Genomic DNA, 18,804 nt, shown 5'->3' on the forward strand with positions numbered 1-18,804 from the left:
CTAAAAGATCATCCATTATTGATGGTCCTGCGAGCATACTCAGACAACTGCTGTGTGGTATTGATCTCAAAGCAGCAGCTTTAGCGTCAAAGCAGGAATGATATGAGCTCGTCACTTGCACAATACATCTTGTGGAACAGGTCCATTTAGTGGCACTCAGCAACATTTAACAAGTGGTCACACAGACTCAAGATAGTGTGGAGCCTTTCAGTCAGTATATGTCTTTTTATTCTGCTCCTGATAACTAAAACACACTGAAGAACAATCTAACAGCGCTGGCTGTTAGATATATAAAACGAGACTCAATGACAAATATCAAATCATTGTTTTGTTTTTTCATCAGCTGTTCTAAGCAATTTATGTTCCTGTGGAGATGAGAGCATTGCTTTTTGCGGTCTTTTAAGGCTTCTTTAAGTTCTCTACTTTGTGAAGCCTGTTAGATAAACCGTTATTGTTAGACTTGAAGTGTTTCTTTCAGCCCGATATCCATTATGACCTGTCAAGTTACATTAAATGCTAGAATTTTTAATTAGTATTGAAACCACAGATTGCTGTTTGCTTCTTATTCATCAACAGTGTTATGTTTGGTGGCATATCAATAAGACTAGTTAGTTGTGTCACATTTTCTACTTGAAGCATATGGCTGTTAAATATATAATACCAGGATATGAAACACATACAGTACACTGTGGGAAGCATGTGTACCTTCTCATACAGTATATTGCAGTTATAAACTGCAAAACAAACCCAACAAACCTTTACAAACAAATAAATAAGCAAAGCGTCTTCTGTGGAAGGAACATGAGATTGGCTGTCTACAGTTCGTACCTACACTGTTATTATTACAGCATATCACTGTGTATTCTCTTACATGCAAGGCAATATAGTCCTTTTAAGTTCAAAGTTGTTTGAAGTAAAGATGTGGCTGCTGATGCGAGAAGAAGGGAGAGGAGCAATTAGTAAGCCATTGTCAATAATGGATATGAGAAAAATGTGTATATTTCAGACTGTGTGGGCTGACAGTTTTTTAGAATCTCTATCTTTTTTTGTCTAATTCGGTTGATTTATGAAATGTTAAAAGCCTCCATTACGTGCCGAGGCCTCATCCCACTCTTTAAAGTACTTATAAACATAGGTTAGCTTCACCTCAGCAAGAATATCTCACAGCAGACCCACACACTATAACATTTATGTAACAAAGGTATGAAACAAATTTAAACCAGTTGCATAATAGAATATTAAATAAAACTTCATATACTTGGTCAGCTATTCCCAGGTCAACATTGTAGTTACTTTACCCCATTATCTTAAAATGCAGGTTTATTGACAACATGTTTGATTTTCTTGTGAGACTGACTCATGCCTGTTATCTATCTACTAAACCAAAGATATGCACTGTTTCTTTGAAACAGCAAGTTTATGTTTCCATTAGTTTGTGGGTCCTATTAAAGCTGGGATACAGTGTTGATTAGCATTTGTTTTTATAGTGGCTCCTCAATCTTATTTTTCCTCAGCATAACTCAAAATCTACACCATTATGCGAGTGTATTCAATAATTTAAGTGGTTTTGGTTGAGTTTATACAGGCTGTTATTTCAAAGAAGAAAAAGATGTCCGAATCCCCCAAAATCAGCTGTTGAGCGGCTCAGCAGTTTTGCCTTGATGTAGCCTAATTAAGGATTTTAGCGTTTGATACTCTGCATAAACTTTTGAAAATATTACCACTGAGAGAATTAGCATTACGTCTCAACTAGCCTATATAGAAATAAAAGCACAGTGATCAACTATAAACGTAGGATAACCACAGTGTTTAACATTACATATTTTTTTTATCCCACTAACTTTCTGCTATTTTGAACCAGAAGGAAAAGGTAAATATAGTGGTAAGCACAGGTCATGATGGAGTATCTGACAGGACCCATTTTGTTGTTTGGTGCTGTGTTTTTCTTCTAATAGAGAAATAAAGTGGAAGGCTTTAGGTGAGGCAGGCAGGATTCAGGAAATGGAGCCTAGTCATTTTTTATTGCTAGTATGTGGTGAGTGGCTGTTAAAGCTCCTCTACTCTTGAATGGACATGCACTCTGGTTGACTCATCACAACAAACAGTGAACAGTTGCTCTCAGCTAATTCTGGCTCATTGCGATAAGTCAGTAAAAGGTAGAAGACCATGCACATAAAACTTTGAGTGAAGTCAACGACCACTTCCAAAGGCCTTTGTGTTGTGCAGACACCGAGCTTAGAACAGCTGGAGGAAAACAGATGTGGAGCTTCTTGGAATTAGCAAAATATATTAAATCACTTCTCACATTTGAGTGTTTCTCAGGTGTTTCTCAGTAATTTGTTCCATATTGCCACATTTGAAGCTTTGCAAGTGTGCCTGGACTGATTTACACCTTTAGCTGGCTTCTCCTCCACAGCAGTGACTGCTAAGGCTCGTGTTTACTTTGCTATTAAAAGCCACTCAACACGTCAAAACATCCTTCTCAACACATCTGAAATCTACATCACACCTGGTTAAAATAAAGCTATATACCTACTACTTTTAACTTATGCAGAGCTATTAAAAGCGAACCGTCAGATATAAACTTACTACTGGAAAAATACTGAGACCACTGTGATACCAATTTTTCCACTGACATCTCCAGTGAATATTTGAAAGTGAAAGGCAGGATTCACGTATTCTCAGCTGGAAAGTTAAGGAATAGAAAAGGCTAAAGCCTTTTCCCTGGAGGTTGTCAAATGTCACTTTGAAAAAATGAGGGCAGCATTTCATCAAAACTAAAGTCCTGGAATGCAGCAAACAGCATAAATTTATATCGAGCTGTGTGAGACTGTCCAAAGGTGGAATTTTTCTAAGGGTTTTTATTCACTATGTGTACTATATCATTTTTGACACAAAGGTTAGGCAGCTCAGATGGGCTTAATTTTCATAGACACATCTGAGTATTATGATCAATGGACAAGTGATGAAGTAAATAAAGCAGATATTTCAGTCACTCGTCGGCCTGCTGTTGTATGAATGTCAGTGGGCATAGAATTGGACAGTCAGCAGATCATAAAAGTGCATTCCTTTGCTCTTCTGCTCCCCAAAGCTGTCAGACAATAGTTTTTTTTCCAGTTCCAGTGTTTTGTTGCTTTAGTTGTGACTATAGAACAAATAGAAAAATTAGAACTGCTAGCCTTAAGTGTTTAAGCATATTTAAATATTGTGGTTTAGACAACCCAAAATGTGATGTCCACACATGTGTATGTGGGGTCTTAAGAGGTTAAATATACAGTATAAGTACCACTTTGTCTACAGGAATTATAGTACTCTCTGTGTGTGCTGGGGAGTGTGATCAACTTGTGCTGTGAGGATGTCATACATCTGTTGTCTCTAATTACCAGGCTGCCAACTTGTCAACAATGAGAGGATGTTTGTGATGCTGAGGGTTTCTCACTCTCACACTGGTGTAACTAGACATAGATAACTTGAGTCACTCCTCCTGTCAAAAACAAGCCCACAGGTCATCTCAGCAGCTGTAGCAATTATGAGAGGAGCAAAGGCAAAAGTGCAGTGACGTAGTGTAAAGAACGACATCGTCCACATCAGGCGGCGGCAGCGGGGGTGGTTGGATGGGTTAATAAAATACACAATTATGATACAGGAGAGTGGAGAGTTTGATTCCCCTGTAGAAGTTGAGTTGTTTTGTTTATTCAGGAGCCTTCAACAAAGTTAACCACGCTATTATTGTAATATAGCAACAAAGATTGGATATTGTTGAGGAAATACATATTTTAACTGAAATCATGATCTTTTCCTAAACCTAACCAAGTAGTTTTTGTGCCTAAATTTACTGTAATAAAGCTGTAACACTTACTATAATAACCACTCTTGGTATGATGCTGTGCCTGTTATGGTAACCATGACAACTGAGATCCGGTGCATGTGCTGTTGTATTTGTGCTATTTCAGGAGAAACTAATATCGGTTGGGGGTTGATAGAAGGCCATGCATGCTTTGTTTTAATAAATCAGTCACCTGTATGATTGTTTTGGGTTTTTGGACTGGTTCGATAACTCATACATGTCTCGGTGTTACCTACCTATACACTGCATAGACAAGGGAGGGCAATCTGGTAAAAAAAAAAAAAGATAATGTAAGAATCTTTTTGGGTTGATATGCATTCTGTCTCTGCTCTAGTTTTATTTTGAAGGTCATGACATTAAATTATGATTCATATCTTTCCATCACTTTGGAACTATTGTTCAGATGTTTGTCTGCTCGCCGCTATTCTTTGCCAACAATGCTGTTTACAAATAGTGTCTCAACTAATCACGCGTTTTACTGTGTTCATAAGGTGCTTTATCTAAGTATATTATTTGGAAAGTTCATTCTCTGTGACTCGACCCCCTCCACGTTATTCATTTTCAAAACTGAGTGTCTAAATAGAGCCACTTTGCACAATGCAATAGCACATCACATTCCAAATAGACCATCTGATTGATTGTTATTTGTGTGTCATATCCTTTATTGTGATGCCCTGACCCTCTGATTTTGCAGATCTTTCTGCTGCCGTACAGAAGTTCTCACAGTCCCTGCAGGAGTTCCAGTTCGAGTGCATAGGCGACGCAGAGACGGATGATGAGGTGAACATTGGTAAGTTCAGTTTTCGTCAGGGCTAAGAGAACAGATCTTTGTCTCTTTGGCACTTCATCATTGTTCCTCTCAACTCTGCCCAATTAGTCACATTGTCATCTTAATCTTTATCTTTCCTGACAGGTCCATAAGACTTCTGTTGGCACACAGTAGCTCTGACACATATCACAGAGGAGCTAATGCCCTGTGCCATAGGACCAATTGGTTAAAACACTTGGATAAATGTGTTAATAGAAAAGGGAAAAAGCTGTATCAGAGGCACTGGGAGCTGTTTTCAGACAAAATCAAGCATACTCTGCATATTCGTGTAATGGGATTTGGCTTTGAGTATAGATCTTAAAGTTGTCTGTGGTGCATGTATAATTAATGCTATTGATTTGCTTATGATGCTTCCCCTGTATCGTTTCAAGCCCATAAGAGATCAAAGAGACTAATTGTGATCAGTGTCAGAGATTAATGGAGGTGCGAACCTCCTAGCCTCCTACGGTAATATGAAAGCAGCTGTGCAGAGGGTCTCTCTGGCTCTAATGGGCAGGACTTCCAGCCTGCCCTCTTCTTCCTCTTCTCTTTTTGCTATGCTCATTATCCCCAGCTTGAGTTCTTCACTCTATGGGCCTAGAGACTGCTGAATTACTGTCCATCTGTGAGGGCTAGACTGGATATCAGCCTTCTCTACATGAGACCGTAATGTTCATCTGAATGCCTAATGAATGGACCCTTTCCCTTCTTCCTGACAAAAGCTGCAGCAGCTATATGAATGGCAGGGGTGCAGGACACCAATTATGCTTATTGGGAAAATCCACACACTAATCCAAGCCGCATTGGAATCAAGCATGTTTTAATTTGAGGCTATGTGCCCCATTCCTGGCCTTTGATCAAAAGCAGTGTTGATCTCACATTAAACAATGGATATTTAACCCCCCCCCTCCGATGTTTGCCGTGACCTGTAGAGTATTTACAGTACAAATTACCGGCACAACAGCAGCCAGAGGTTTGGCCGCGCCTGTGGTATCTGCATGCTGCACTTTGTAGACAATGGTTCACTCACTTGGGAGCCTTTTAATCAAGACCATTGTGGAAGCAACAATGGCACAAATGGCCATAATGACATTTAAAATGTAGATGATGTCATATAATTCTGGACTATCTGTGTCATATGAGTGTAAAAAAAGTTTTTGTATCATCATGAAGAGAAATAATATCTCCACACTCAGCTCTTAGTGCCTATTGTCACAGCAGTCACAGAGAGAAAAGGCCATGATTACTATTTGAGAGAAAAAAAAATGAAACCTGCCTGTTGGAATCAATCTCATCATCAATGAAACCAAGTTTTCTGACTGACATAGCTGGACCCTTGTGTGAATGCCAGCCATGATCTTGATGCGGTATTGGTATACTTCACTTTGATGCACCCAACTTCTTCACATAACATCAGGATCCTGTACGTGCTGCCAGACAGGTTCACCTGACCTTTTATTGATTTTACTCTATGACTTCCTGGAGTGACATTCACATCCCACTGCAGTTATATAGGAATCAATGGGGCCAAAAGATTGATGTGGCTATAGAAATTAAATTTTTCAAAAGTTACATGCCCCTCTCACAGAAGGTCAATCCTTTAGTCTCCTGGAGCCTTCTGAGATTAGCTGATCTACACCAAAAAAAGTTTAGATATCAAACAGGAAGGCAACATTTAGATCCACAGAACTGAACTAAGTAAATATGGGATTTTCCCCCCAAAAGGATGCAGAATAATAAATTATAAATGTTTCTTCATTATCAGCCCATCTTCCCCTTTCATCCACTCTTGAGGTCATACATTTTATTACATTCAGTGATTCATCAGGTTTCCTGCCTTTTCTCAAATTACCATGAATGATATGCAAGCTGTAACCTCACATTTCCTTTCTATGGAGTCTAATCTTGTCCCATCAACAGCTCCAGCTGTGCCCTTTACCCCCTGAGAGGTTTGTGCTGTTGATAAAGGAGCTGGTGGCGTTAATAGGAGGCCAGCCTGTGTGCACGATCACTGGCACAAAATCATTGCTCCCTGGTCTTTAAAGTCTTTGGTGTGTAAATGGAACAAAGTGTCTAAGATGATGCATGGGTCTCCATGCCAGGCCGTCGCGGCTGATAATGATGTTACTGTGTTGGCAAACGGCGCAGCTCGACCGCTGCTAAATGGCTGAACACAGGGTGACACCAGGGCTGACCAACAGAGGCCACGCTGTATCTGGCCCTCAATTTAATGAAGCTGTGAAGCTATCAAGGCACAATTCTCCGGCAGATAAGGTTCGATGTATTGTATGCTGAATTCATGTGGCCCTGCAGACTGTAATATAAGCTATTGAAGTATAGCTAGCCCAGAACATATCTTTACCACATCAGTCTTGCCTACATTGTGACAGTATATTGTAAAGCCTAGCAGGAGCAGAAAATGAAGGGAAGCAATCAGTGGGTTCCATTCACTTATAGTATTGTTTTTACTGCTAGTCTTGGTTTTAAATTGGACAGCTGCATGATTTTATTAGGTTCTAAAATGTTCTGCACTGAAGGCTCTGAAGCTGCAGTGCAAATAAACATTTTAGCACCCGAACACAGCGCTTGTAGGGTTCCAAAAACATCTGATGTTTAATGGCTGAGCCACTCTGTGTTTTTTTTTAAATATTTCTTTTAATCATCTGAATGCTGCAACACAGTTGTTCACTGTGTATTTGCTTGACGGTGAGCATATTGTGCATGATGTCTCATATACGTTGATGTATCTGTTGACCAAATATATAGTGCCTTTTAATGTGCTGGTTGTAGAAATGATCCGTCTGTGTGTTTCAGCCCAGTCATTTAAGGAGTTCTCCCAGCTGCTGAACACTGTGGAGGAAGAAAGAAGACGCCTGGTAAGAATGCACTTTTGATTTTCTTTTTGTATTTCAGAAATGGAATAAAAGGGGGACAGAGCAATCTAACAGAGTTATATATTGCCTGTTAATTAGTCTGCTATTCAAAGTCCAAACATTATGGTTTCATACTCTTTTGTCTTTATTATAAGTAACCACAGCATCACACACTGTGGGTGTGGGTGAAGTGGGTTTGCGTAACTTTAGCAGGAACATGAATGATTAGTCGCAATTCAAGAATATATACCATTCGTTTTCTCTTACTAAAATGAATTATATTTCATAAGGATGACAATGAACAATTAATGCACTGACCGTAAACACTTAGATTGCGGTTTACGGAAGGGGGGTATGTACAACCAGCCCAGAGTGACAGTGTTTCAGAGTTGCAGAAAAAAGGATGATTTTGTAAATGTTTAAAACCAAAGAGAGGAGGAACACTGACTTTCCTGTCCGAAGTATAATCATTCTGACAGAAATTGATTTGTGCTGTCAAATTTGTGTTAATTTGGACTGGTATGGAGGAAAGAGACTTGGAAAGGACTTGACAAGCTTGAAATCTACAGTTTTCTTGCCTTTGGATTCTGCCACTCAGTTAGTTACCTCATTCTCCCGAGACACTTATACCCCATTGAAATAAAGCAAAGTTGGAATTACCCAGAAGTTACAGTAGTAGAAACTGAAAAAGAGAAACAGGTACATGATTATGTGACAGGCACCCATGTGTTTTGTATTTGTTTCCTTCCATTTACATTTACATACCTCTGTGTGTTTCTTTTGTAAATGTCAAAGCCTTACAACCAAATCAAAGCTCTGAACATTAAAAAGCTTACCAGCTTTTTGGTTCACTGCACAACTTTCTGAGCTTCACTGTGTTATATTTGTAAAAAAAATAAAAAATAAAAAAAAAGAACCCTGGGCTACTAAAAGTAGATATTTTAGATGGTGCTACTGAGAAATGCCTTAAGGCAGGAATTATCTTAGTCCACATACTTCAGCTGTACATCTGATTCACATAGTATGAAATGCAAATGAGGTGTGATTTTGCAGCCAAAGGTTTTGTAGCTACCTGGAACATTTTCATTAGGATTCAGTTCTTCATGAAGCAGCAGGCGACAAACATTTTGCAGGCACTTCTTTTGAGTCTACAGGGGAAGAGCATTAGACACTGAGGTGATAGAGTTTGGAATAACAGCTGAAGTGGTGAGCACAGATGGGACTTAATGAGACGTTTAAGGTAATTCTGGAGATATGAGAATAATGTGATGAAACTGCTGATGTTCTCACCCCATTCGTCATCCCCATAAAGAACCACAGTTATATTGTACCTATGTTTGAATGTGTATTGTATAGTCTAGCCAGCCTGTAGAGGTCAATATAAATCCTCAAGTATATGTAACATCTCATTGTGAATATTTTCCTCCTGACATTCAGATTGAATGGTAAAGAGCTGGCCTTGATACAAAGATATGGGTCACCTCTGTGCAGGTCATGCAGTTTCAATGATTATTGTCATCTCAATAATTATGATGAGTATGAAAGCACTTTTCATAAAGCCATAGAGTTATTTTCCCCCTAAATTTTGAACCTTGTAAATTAATGTTTGTGTATAATATAATATAATATAATATAATATAATATAATATAATATAATATAATATAATATAATATAATATAATATAATTTATGTAGCTAATGACACAATACTTGAGTATTCTGCAGTATGAAAATTGCATTTGCTTTTAAATTAATTCATCATTTGTAGTAACTTGATCCTCTTTTTGCCTTTCTTAGTTAGCACAAAAATGCAAAAATATTAACGCAGTCAAGAATATGCTCTGCATTTTAATGTGCATACAGTCGTGGTTGCTTCCAACTGCTTGACTGTGTGCATAAAGTTCCATTTGCTACAACTGAAGTTGGTCTGGTCTTTGTGTGCATAGCCTGCAGCATGAAATACACCAAATAGAGCACTTTACCTTTATGGATATGAAGCATCAGGATAGCCTGAGGAGTAAAACTCCCGGCCTGTGATGGAGCCAGAATTTGACTGTGAATGGATTTTGTGAAAGTAGTTCATGGTATTTAGAAACATTATGTGTTTGTAATGTGTTTTTGTGCGCTGCATTTGTCTAACCCCTAATAAGCACACATTTCAACCCAGACCTCAGTCTTAAATCTAACAACTCGGTTTTTGTGTGTTAACCTGAGCAAACTGTGACTGCTCCATAAAGGGTGTTTATTATTGTCACCATGACAACAACGATCCAATAAACTGTCACCAGTGGGGTGCTTGTTAGGAAACACTCCAATGGGTCCAATCAGATGGTGGAGACAGTCCAGTTCTTTGTCTCTGTTTATTTCAGTCACAAGACAGAGCTGCCGCTGTCACTGCTTTGACTCGCATCCCGGGAAGCAAAAGGTTTTCATTAACAAGGCTTTCTGGCTGTTGAGTGAAAGCAGCAAAAACAACACACATTTCTATTACAACACATTCCCCAGAATCATTGTAAATGCAGAAATAGACGTGACATAGAAGTCGCTACTGAACTCAGCGCGGCACGGGGCTGGTTAGCTCTCTCTGCCCCTGGTGCCTCAAACTAGGCTTTGGCATATGGTTGTGACTCTGTCTCTCTGGCGTAGTGGTGGTCATCTGATGGCTGTCGGGGATGATCAGGAAAGGTTTTCACACAATTTCACGACATTTAAAGCAGTGGATGTGTGGGTGCCTGTCACAAAAGGGCACAGCACACATTTGGGGGTCAGAAATGTGGACATAGGAAACACAGTTTGCGTTTGAGAGCATCAAAATGGAAACACAGAAAGGAGAGAAATGCATACTAATGTCAGTGTTTTCAGGATAAAAAAAAAAGCATCTTATTTAGAGGTGTGCAAAGAAAAAGAAAAATTCAAAATGACAAGCCATGGCTGAAGTGGATACCAGAAATTAAATGCCATTACAGCTGAGTAAAGGAAAACTGAAAGACAATAACAAAATACATGTTTGCCTAGTAATAGAAATAAACGTAATTAATCAAAGCAGCTATGAGTAGTCACAGATGCTATAGGATGCAGTGCTTCATTCAGCCGTGATAGATAAAATCTATTCATAACACACACACACACACACACACACACACACACACACACACACACACACACACACACACACACACACACACACACACCCTTACTCATATACTGTATCTCTCTCTCCTTGCCTGAAAAGCATCTCCTTTGCATCATCTCTTTCTTCACCAAGCAGTCGTCTTCCTCCTCAGATCACAGGAATATGCAGAAAGACGACTCTCCTTGCACTTTGAGCTGGTGGTGATGAAGGAAAACCACGAGTGTAACTAGTGTTTTATGTAAACATAGAACTCTTAGAGCAACTTTTTGATGAAGTTTTCCAAGAAGATCAAACTAGTGCTTACAATAAATGTAGGTGTTCTTTTTTCTCCCATAAATGAACTGTAAACTGCTAATGACTCACCTCACTTGCTAGTGTAAAACTGTGATTGACATTGCTTAATAAGCCACTGTAGGTGCCATGCTCATTTCCATGCTGTTTTTTTTTAGCGCACACATGTTCACTGACTATCAGGCAGGTTTCCAGGTCCGTGACTTCACACCAGTCTCAATTTCCAAAACTCTCTCTCAGTTTTCACAACACTGCCACCTTGGTATAAATGGAGCCCTGTCTACACTAATTAAACTCTTTATGTAATGTAGGCCAAATAAACAGACTCAGCACTGGGAACTAATTAATAAAAATTAATTGACCTCATTCGCATCATAGCAATTTAAGCTCCCATCAAATCTGGGGTCAGACACTCAATCTTAAAATACAGCTAAGATCTGCCCCCTTTTTGCAAATCAAGATGAGCATTTGACAGTTTTTATAAATTGGATAAGCCTTCATTACTCCACAGTTTCACCACTGAAAAACAAAGAGGCAATAGTTTTTCTTATAATGTACATGGTTTATGGTTGGTTGAACTTAGTTAAGTTAGGAAGCATTTGAGGCAATTTGAGCAAGTTAACCAAAATGCTTCCTAACTTAACTAAGTTCATTCCCTAAACCTGTGAGTGGAATTATTCAGATATAACACATAGGAAGGAAATACAGGCTTCATATGCCTCTTCATTGAGTCCACACAAAAAGTACCCAAAATGTTGTCTTAATTCATATTCTTAAAGTAGCCTATTGCACTTGTTCCCATTGAATTTTATTACGAGCTGCCCAGTAACAAATACATCCACTTGGCAGCAAACACTCAGCAGTCACCTCTCTAACTGCTGTTTGCATACCCTATAATTTTCAGATATCAACGGACTGTGATAAACAGCTTGTACAAATCATGTTTGTCAAGTGAGATCCGGTGTTTACTTGTAACATTACACAAAAGAGGTAATGACTCCATAATGCTACATAAGCCTTGAACTGAAATGGCTCCAGTGGAGAAGCCATTTCCAATTTAGGAAGGTTTGTAAACTCTGCTACTAATATCAGGATTAGCTTTTCATTGTGCTCTTTTTGTAGAATAAACACAAAGATCATACAGCACAGAAGTTCTTAAAATAGCTCTTGACCCAACGTGAGCATGTTATATTCTGCCACCACTCATTAAATCACTGTTGCACCTCAACATCTGCACAGAATCTCATGACACCATATGTGTATTGATCAATCAATAATGCAGTGTTTTACTATAAAAGACATGTTGCCTAACTGTTCCAAGACAGTTTGGTGAGGAATACGATATAAATATATGAAAATATAACTTATGTTGATGAAATAGTGCACCATGTCCGTAATCTGTCCATTAGATTTGATAAAGGTGCTGTCAGACCCGCAGTAGAGTGAGTTCTTCAGTGAAGTTGAGACCGCTACCTGCGCTGCATGCTGGCTTGTGACAGCTCTATCAGTGTAACATATCATGCCATTTCCGAGCAGCACGTGGTGTATCTCATTCTGAGCCGCTGAGATATAATCAGGACTGACAGGATGCAAACTACAATACGGCGATGAGGTATGTGTGATTGCCAGGGAGAGAGGTGCCAACGCGGCACATTCAGCTGTCTCACGGGCTCAAATGTTGTTACAAAAGACGAAAGGCTTATTTGTTAAAGCACTTTCGCTGAACACTTTTTATTTTATGATAAACAGTTCAGTAACTGTCACATGGGGGGAGCACAGCATTCTCCAGATCCTCCATGCTGTCAGAGTGTTTGTATCCAGTTGGTTGAAAAAGGAAGGAAAAACGCAGCTGACCAGAAGCTTTCACTCTGATCTTTGTGTAATTCGAAAGCAGAGCTCAATTAGTGCGTCTCAAACCAACACATGTTCACCAAATATGTGACATCGTTCTTAACAAGGGAAGCGCACCACTATACACTGAATGGGTGTAAACCTTCAGTGGCATCTCCAGAAATAAAATCCAGATTTCACCCATCCCCCTTACTCCCATTTCACATCTGGACTAAATCTGTGGACTAAAAATAGAAGGACACAGACTGATAAGTGTGTGAGTTGGCGAAACAGACATTTTCAAAGCAGATGGAGAGGAAACCTGTATGTCCCAAACCGAGCCCCGTGTCCTAGGTGGAATGTTAACTAGCATACTGTAAATCCATGGTGCCTCTGCTCTGCTACATGGGAGAGACTCCTACCAGCAGCCCAATTTCTCCAGCCTTGTCATGCATGGCATATTTTATTGTCTGTTTGTTTGGCAGGTGGCCAAACCTGAAATCTTTTTACTTGTGCACTTTGTGTTTGGAAATACCAACTGCCCAAGTGTGCCATTTCAGGTGAAGGCTTTCCAAATTTTATCTTTTTTTTAGAAGGATTTCTGCTATAATTCCCCTGCTGATAACCCTTTCAGTGGCACAGAAAGAGTGAAAGTGGTTCGAGTTCTGCATGGTTTGAGGAGGTTCAGCCCTGCTGAGCATGGATGGCATTTAGGAGTGGAACGGCAGAGCCCTGATGTTGTGGCTTTTGGAGTGATGATCATATTCCCCTGGGAGGGAGCCTTTTCATGGCTGCCGTAGAAAACAGATTGTGTTTTCCTGTTGTTTTTAGTGAAAGTGAACAAAAACTCAGGTGTAGCTTCATTCTGGCCAAACACATTTAGCACAGATAGTGAAAATCTGACTTGTAAACAATTACAGTGAAGTAACCTCATTTGTCTTAATAAACAGATGTGTTTAAACTTATCTTATCTTTAGTCTTGTATTTTCAGTTCATTGAAGGACGTGATCATAAATCCCACAGTGAGCATTGATTATGTGTACTGATGGTTTTTTTTTAAATAATATAATGAGTGAATGAGTTTTGGCATGTTTGCTTTAGCCAGAGTGTACTGTCTGAAGATATTAGTTTTTCTTTAATTAGATTTCTTCCTTATTGAAAGTTCATTTGTTAATACAAACAAGCCTCTTAAGATAGTTCAAGGTCCCTGGTCATGTTTGATAGATGGAGAAAAGAAGTTAAGACATATTTTGTGTTCAATCCACTATCAGCTCATTAATGACTGTAATAAAAATGAATGACATGAAGTCAGTGTTAAGGTCTCATTTTTCCTCGTTTTAAATGACAAATTAGAATAAACAAGCTCGTAAAGCTCGACATTTCTCAAATGTTAGACAGCTCGGCAGTATTCAACAAGATGCAGCATCATTACTTTTCTCTCGATAATAAGTGCAAGATACATGTTGTAAGTCTCTTGTGCTTTTCCTGCTGTTCTGCGAGATGAACAACAAAAGCCCTCCCCGGTTTCTTAAGTGCTGATTTGTAGCACTGTGCTGCATTTATTTCCCATGAAATCCTTGAGTTCTCCTTTGGTTCACATTTTCTTCAACAGCCTTTAAACACCTACAATTACACATAATCTGTCGGTGCCACACAACTGAAACCAAATGGTATAAAGTGGGTCTGTGTCTGGGGTTAGGTACATACTGCCGCCACCGCTGCTGCTGCTGCGTTTACAGGATTTAACAGTACAGTAGGTCCGCTCTGTGGGTACCTTGTGTGGCGGCCTGTGAACTGAGGAATGTCCCACTGACCCTGAAACAACAGTGTGAAATAAAGGCAGTCATTGTTCTGAGCAACACTGGTGGTGGCTTGTTTAATGAAAGTCTGAAAAGTATTCGGAATGAACAGTATCAAACCTTTGTGCTCGCCGCCCACACCACCCCCGCCCCTGCAGCTAAAATGAACCAGGATATCACTGTGTGTATCATTAAAAAGAACCGTTGTTTCTACATGAAATTAGATTCGGTTTAGGGGCTTTTTTTAGACTCTTTCTTTCAATAGCAGCTTACTGTCAGGTAATGATGTTAACTATTTATCCTATCACAAACTCTGGCAGTCTAATACATAACACGTTATTGCCACTTCTCTCCAAGTAAAGATTTTGTTAAAAAGGATTTGGACTTAAGGCAACAAACAAAATATCTTTTATTCTATAGAATTCCTGAAAACAAAAAATAGATACAACCTATTTCAATAGACAAACCAGAGGGACAAACCATGACACAGCTGACAAATGTCACTGTTCATGCTGCACTGCAGTGATCCCTTTCCTTTGTGTCTCATTGTCTTTCTGCTTTCTGCTTGTTATGTGTCACTTCAGCAAAGCAAGGTCACAGATTACTCTGATGGAAAGCATTGTCTCTCCTGATGCAAACAGGCAGTCCGAAGACAGCTCTTTCTCAGCATACACACAGTTCCCTGACATAATGTATTTCCCGCCTCTTGTCTGTGCTAAGGAGGGATTTGATCCCACAGAGCCAGGCCCACTGAAATACCTCCACATGGTGGGAATTTTTATGATCCGATACATCAACGTGAAGCTTCACCCGGCATACATTAATTAATGAAATTTGGGGCCCTAGTTTGCTGGCGCAGCGCAGGTGGCGCAAGGTAGCGCAGCCGGTCTAATGCAAGTTTCGACCAGCGCAGCCTAGCGCAAAGTCAGATTGGGAGATTTGTAGATCGCGCTGCGCTGAGATAGGCGTGGCCGCGCAGCAGGGGGAGGCGTCACAGATTCAGCTTGGTGCAGTGGAAGTTTTGTGCGAAAATGTCTCGCCGAGGTTGCGCTGAAAGCTCGCCACCTCCAACCAGGTCTAGTCTCAGCGCAGGGCGAAGCGCAGCAGGTGCAGTGGAAGTTTGGCTGACTGACCTGCAGTGCACACACGTCACCAAGACCTCACAGGCAGATCTCCACAGTTCCAGACACATTTCAATGCAATAAATATCCACAATAACCACTATTTAATGCAACTAATGGAATCAACACGTGAATTTATATCTATATAGATTGTCCCGTCACATCTGACGTCAGATCAAAGCAGAGATCAAAGGCTGTGGCACGCGTAATGGAAACTCCACCTGAATTAACACAGCAGGGACGAACTGGCACTGAAAAGCAGCTGTGGATGTCCCAAAAGCAGGACTGAGGGTGAATGACTGCATGTCGCTGCCGTGTTGAGATACCACTCTGCCCTTGTGATGATCGCTTTATTTATTTATTTATTTACTTATTAATTCATTAACGCCAGCGACCGCATCAGGCAGCCGTAATGAAAAACAAAACACAAATCTTCATCTCTCTTAGTCCACCACCACTGCCTCGGTATCAGATAGTCAGTATATAGCCTACTACAGTATACTCTCTATCACAGAAAAAAAAAGAGAAAAAAAGAGACGGACAGAGAGAGAGAGAGAGAGAGAGAGAGAGAGAGAGAGAGAGAGAGAGTGAGCGTCCTTTACGCGGATTTCATCCGTTACGCATGGTGTTTGTTTATCTTTGTCTCATCATCTTGCACAGGGTTTGAATAAATGTGAGTTTCTTTATTAGTTTATTAGTTGTTGTTTCTTATACTATTGGGCAGGGGTTCTCAGTGTATCAGATCAAACCTGATTAAGGATATTTGTATTATTATTAGTAAACTCATTGTTGGTCACTCTGAGCTCGGACCTCCGGGGAAACAGCTGTTTCCTCCTGGGAGAGGTTCGGCCTCTGGCGTCGCTGTTTCCTCCGTCCATGTCCAAGTATAAAATGACAAACTTGCAGCGCGCATCGCCCGCCGCGCAGTTAAAGATGAGGAGAGGAGCTCATTTGATTGGTGAAGATCTGACTCGGCTGTGTCAAACCCACTCCACGCCTTTCTCTCCTCCTCCTGTCTCCCTCCCGCCCTCTCTCCTCCCTCTTCGCCGTTTGCGCCGGTGGGAGGGACGAGGGGAGGGTTTACGCTGGTCTAAGTCTGACTGCGCGGCCCACCAATCTTGCGAAATGGACCTGGACCACACCCCATTGGCGTGGCGAAGCTGCGCTGAGGTTAGACTTTGCGCGGTCTACGAGACTAGGGCCCATTGTCTTTAAATATCTATGTTACTTCAGGAGACAAATGATCTTGCTCACTCAGGGCTCTCAGTAAACCCCGCCTGCCAGCTTTACTAACTTACTGACAGCTACCTTCATCTTTTAGGATCCAATTGAATTCTTTATGGCAGCAGTTGGCTTGTTGTTCTAAATGTTTAGTTTCATTGCGCTGGGACTGCAGTGGGGCCACAGCTCTACTTTAGCGCGATCTCTCTGCACATCATCAGGCCCACTCACAAACCTGACTGACAGCAAAGTTTCTTTTTTTGACACACAGGTATCATGAGTAAATAATAATAATACTATTTTTAAATTACCTTGCTGTCATTTTCCCCCCAGTGAATTCACATTTAATTCTTTATACTTTTCTTTTCAGAATAACAAAAGTTTGATTATTAGACAATAAAACTGTCCAACTGACTTTATTATACTGTTGACAAGCGACAGAAGACTTTACAAGTTAACTATAAATATGTTAATCCTTACATTAAAGGTGTCATGATTTATACTTTCCCTGGGTTTTATTTGAAATGTTGATTTATAAGAAGACTCCAAGAAGCAACAAACCATCTCAGTGTAGTTTTAGATTTCCTCTCTCAGGCCTCTGGTAACAGCAGGCGGGATATAAAATTAACTTTTTGACCTAGGTCAGGTAAGGTGTGAAACCGGCCAAAGTATGCTTCTACGGGCCACTGAACTGCTTACAACACAAGGTCATTAAAAACAACAGTGTTTGTGCTTTATAGTTAGGCGGCCACCTTAAAAGTATAGTGTGTAGGAATTACCCCCATCTAATAATAATAATAATAATAAACTTTATTTGTATAGCACCTTTCAAACACAGTTACAAAGTGCTTTACAGATCAAGTAAAAATAACACCGTCATCACAAACATTTAGAAAAACATAAAACCAAAAAACCTGATCTGCTTTGCGGAGTGAGATAAAACAGTCAGGATAAAAGCATAAAACCATAATCAGCATTATTGATAATAAAACAAATAGAATAAATGGAGTAAAAATAAAAAAAAATAAAAAAAATAAGGGGGCAAACAACAGAGCTACTCTAAAAAAGCCTTCCTGTAAAAGTACGTTTTAAGACTTAAAAGGATAGTTCACCCAAAATTCAAATTGCACTCATTATCTACTCACCCTCATGTCGACTAAGGGCTGGGAGAAGTTTCAGAGTTATCCATGGCTTCTCTGAGTTACAGGGGGTCTCGTCGTAGCATTGCATGTCCATATAACGGTTGCAAATGGATACCACTTTTCTTCGTAACAAAAAGACACACCAAAAAACATCCAAATACCTCCATGCTGCTCGTATGTAATGTCCGTCTTGTATTGAAGCCCCGAAATGCGAAATAGTTCCAAAAATTTTTTAATCAGTCTATATTTCAAGCTTGTTTGTAGCGGAAGCTCCTCTTCCTGGTCCGTCCAAATCTCGCACGATTTGCGCCGGTGTCAGTAATCACACTGACAACGACACACACCTCCCACTCTAACTAAGTTGTCCCAAAAAACATAAAACATAGGCTGAGGCTTAAAATTAGGTGATGAAATGATATGATATGTATATTATGTATGACGATAAATGTCAACACTAGCGTTGCATTCAAAACAGCAGAATGTCACACAAAGGACTGGTATGAATTACTTTGGCGTAATAGATTTTTCAGCCATAACCCTAACCTTCCTGGACAATCACCATCTCAAAGAATCACCACATACTATTCATGTTACTAACCATGTTTACGTCTGGCCACTTCTTCTGACTGACACACTGACTGAATGCTAACATATTTAACTTGATACATTTTCAAATGTTGGATGATGGTGGACAGCGAAGTACAACTTTGAAATGTGAAATGCAATCAGTCAATCTGCT

General features: G+C 39.9%; 1 protein-coding gene across 4 annotated transcripts in view; it reads left to right on the plus strand.

The window, feature by feature from the left end:
* Window positions 1-18,804, plus strand: part of arhgap42b (Rho GTPase activating protein 42b) — a 63,044-nt gene that overhangs the window by 13,342 nt on the left and 30,898 nt on the right. For all 4 annotated transcript variants that reach the window (XM_083985443.1, XM_083985444.1, XM_083985445.1 and 1 more), the window contains exons 2-3: window positions 4,542-4,637; window positions 7,470-7,531. In XM_083985443.1, the coding sequence (XP_083841569.1) occupies window positions 4,542-4,637; window positions 7,470-7,531 (158 nt within the window). The remainder of the gene's footprint in view (window positions 1-4,541; window positions 4,638-7,469; window positions 7,532-18,804) is intronic.

This window comes from Trachurus trachurus, assembly GCF_905171665.1.
Source record: "Trachurus trachurus genome assembly, chromosome: 13".
NCBI classification, from domain to species: Eukaryota; Metazoa; Chordata; class Actinopteri; order Carangiformes; family Carangidae; genus Trachurus; species Trachurus trachurus.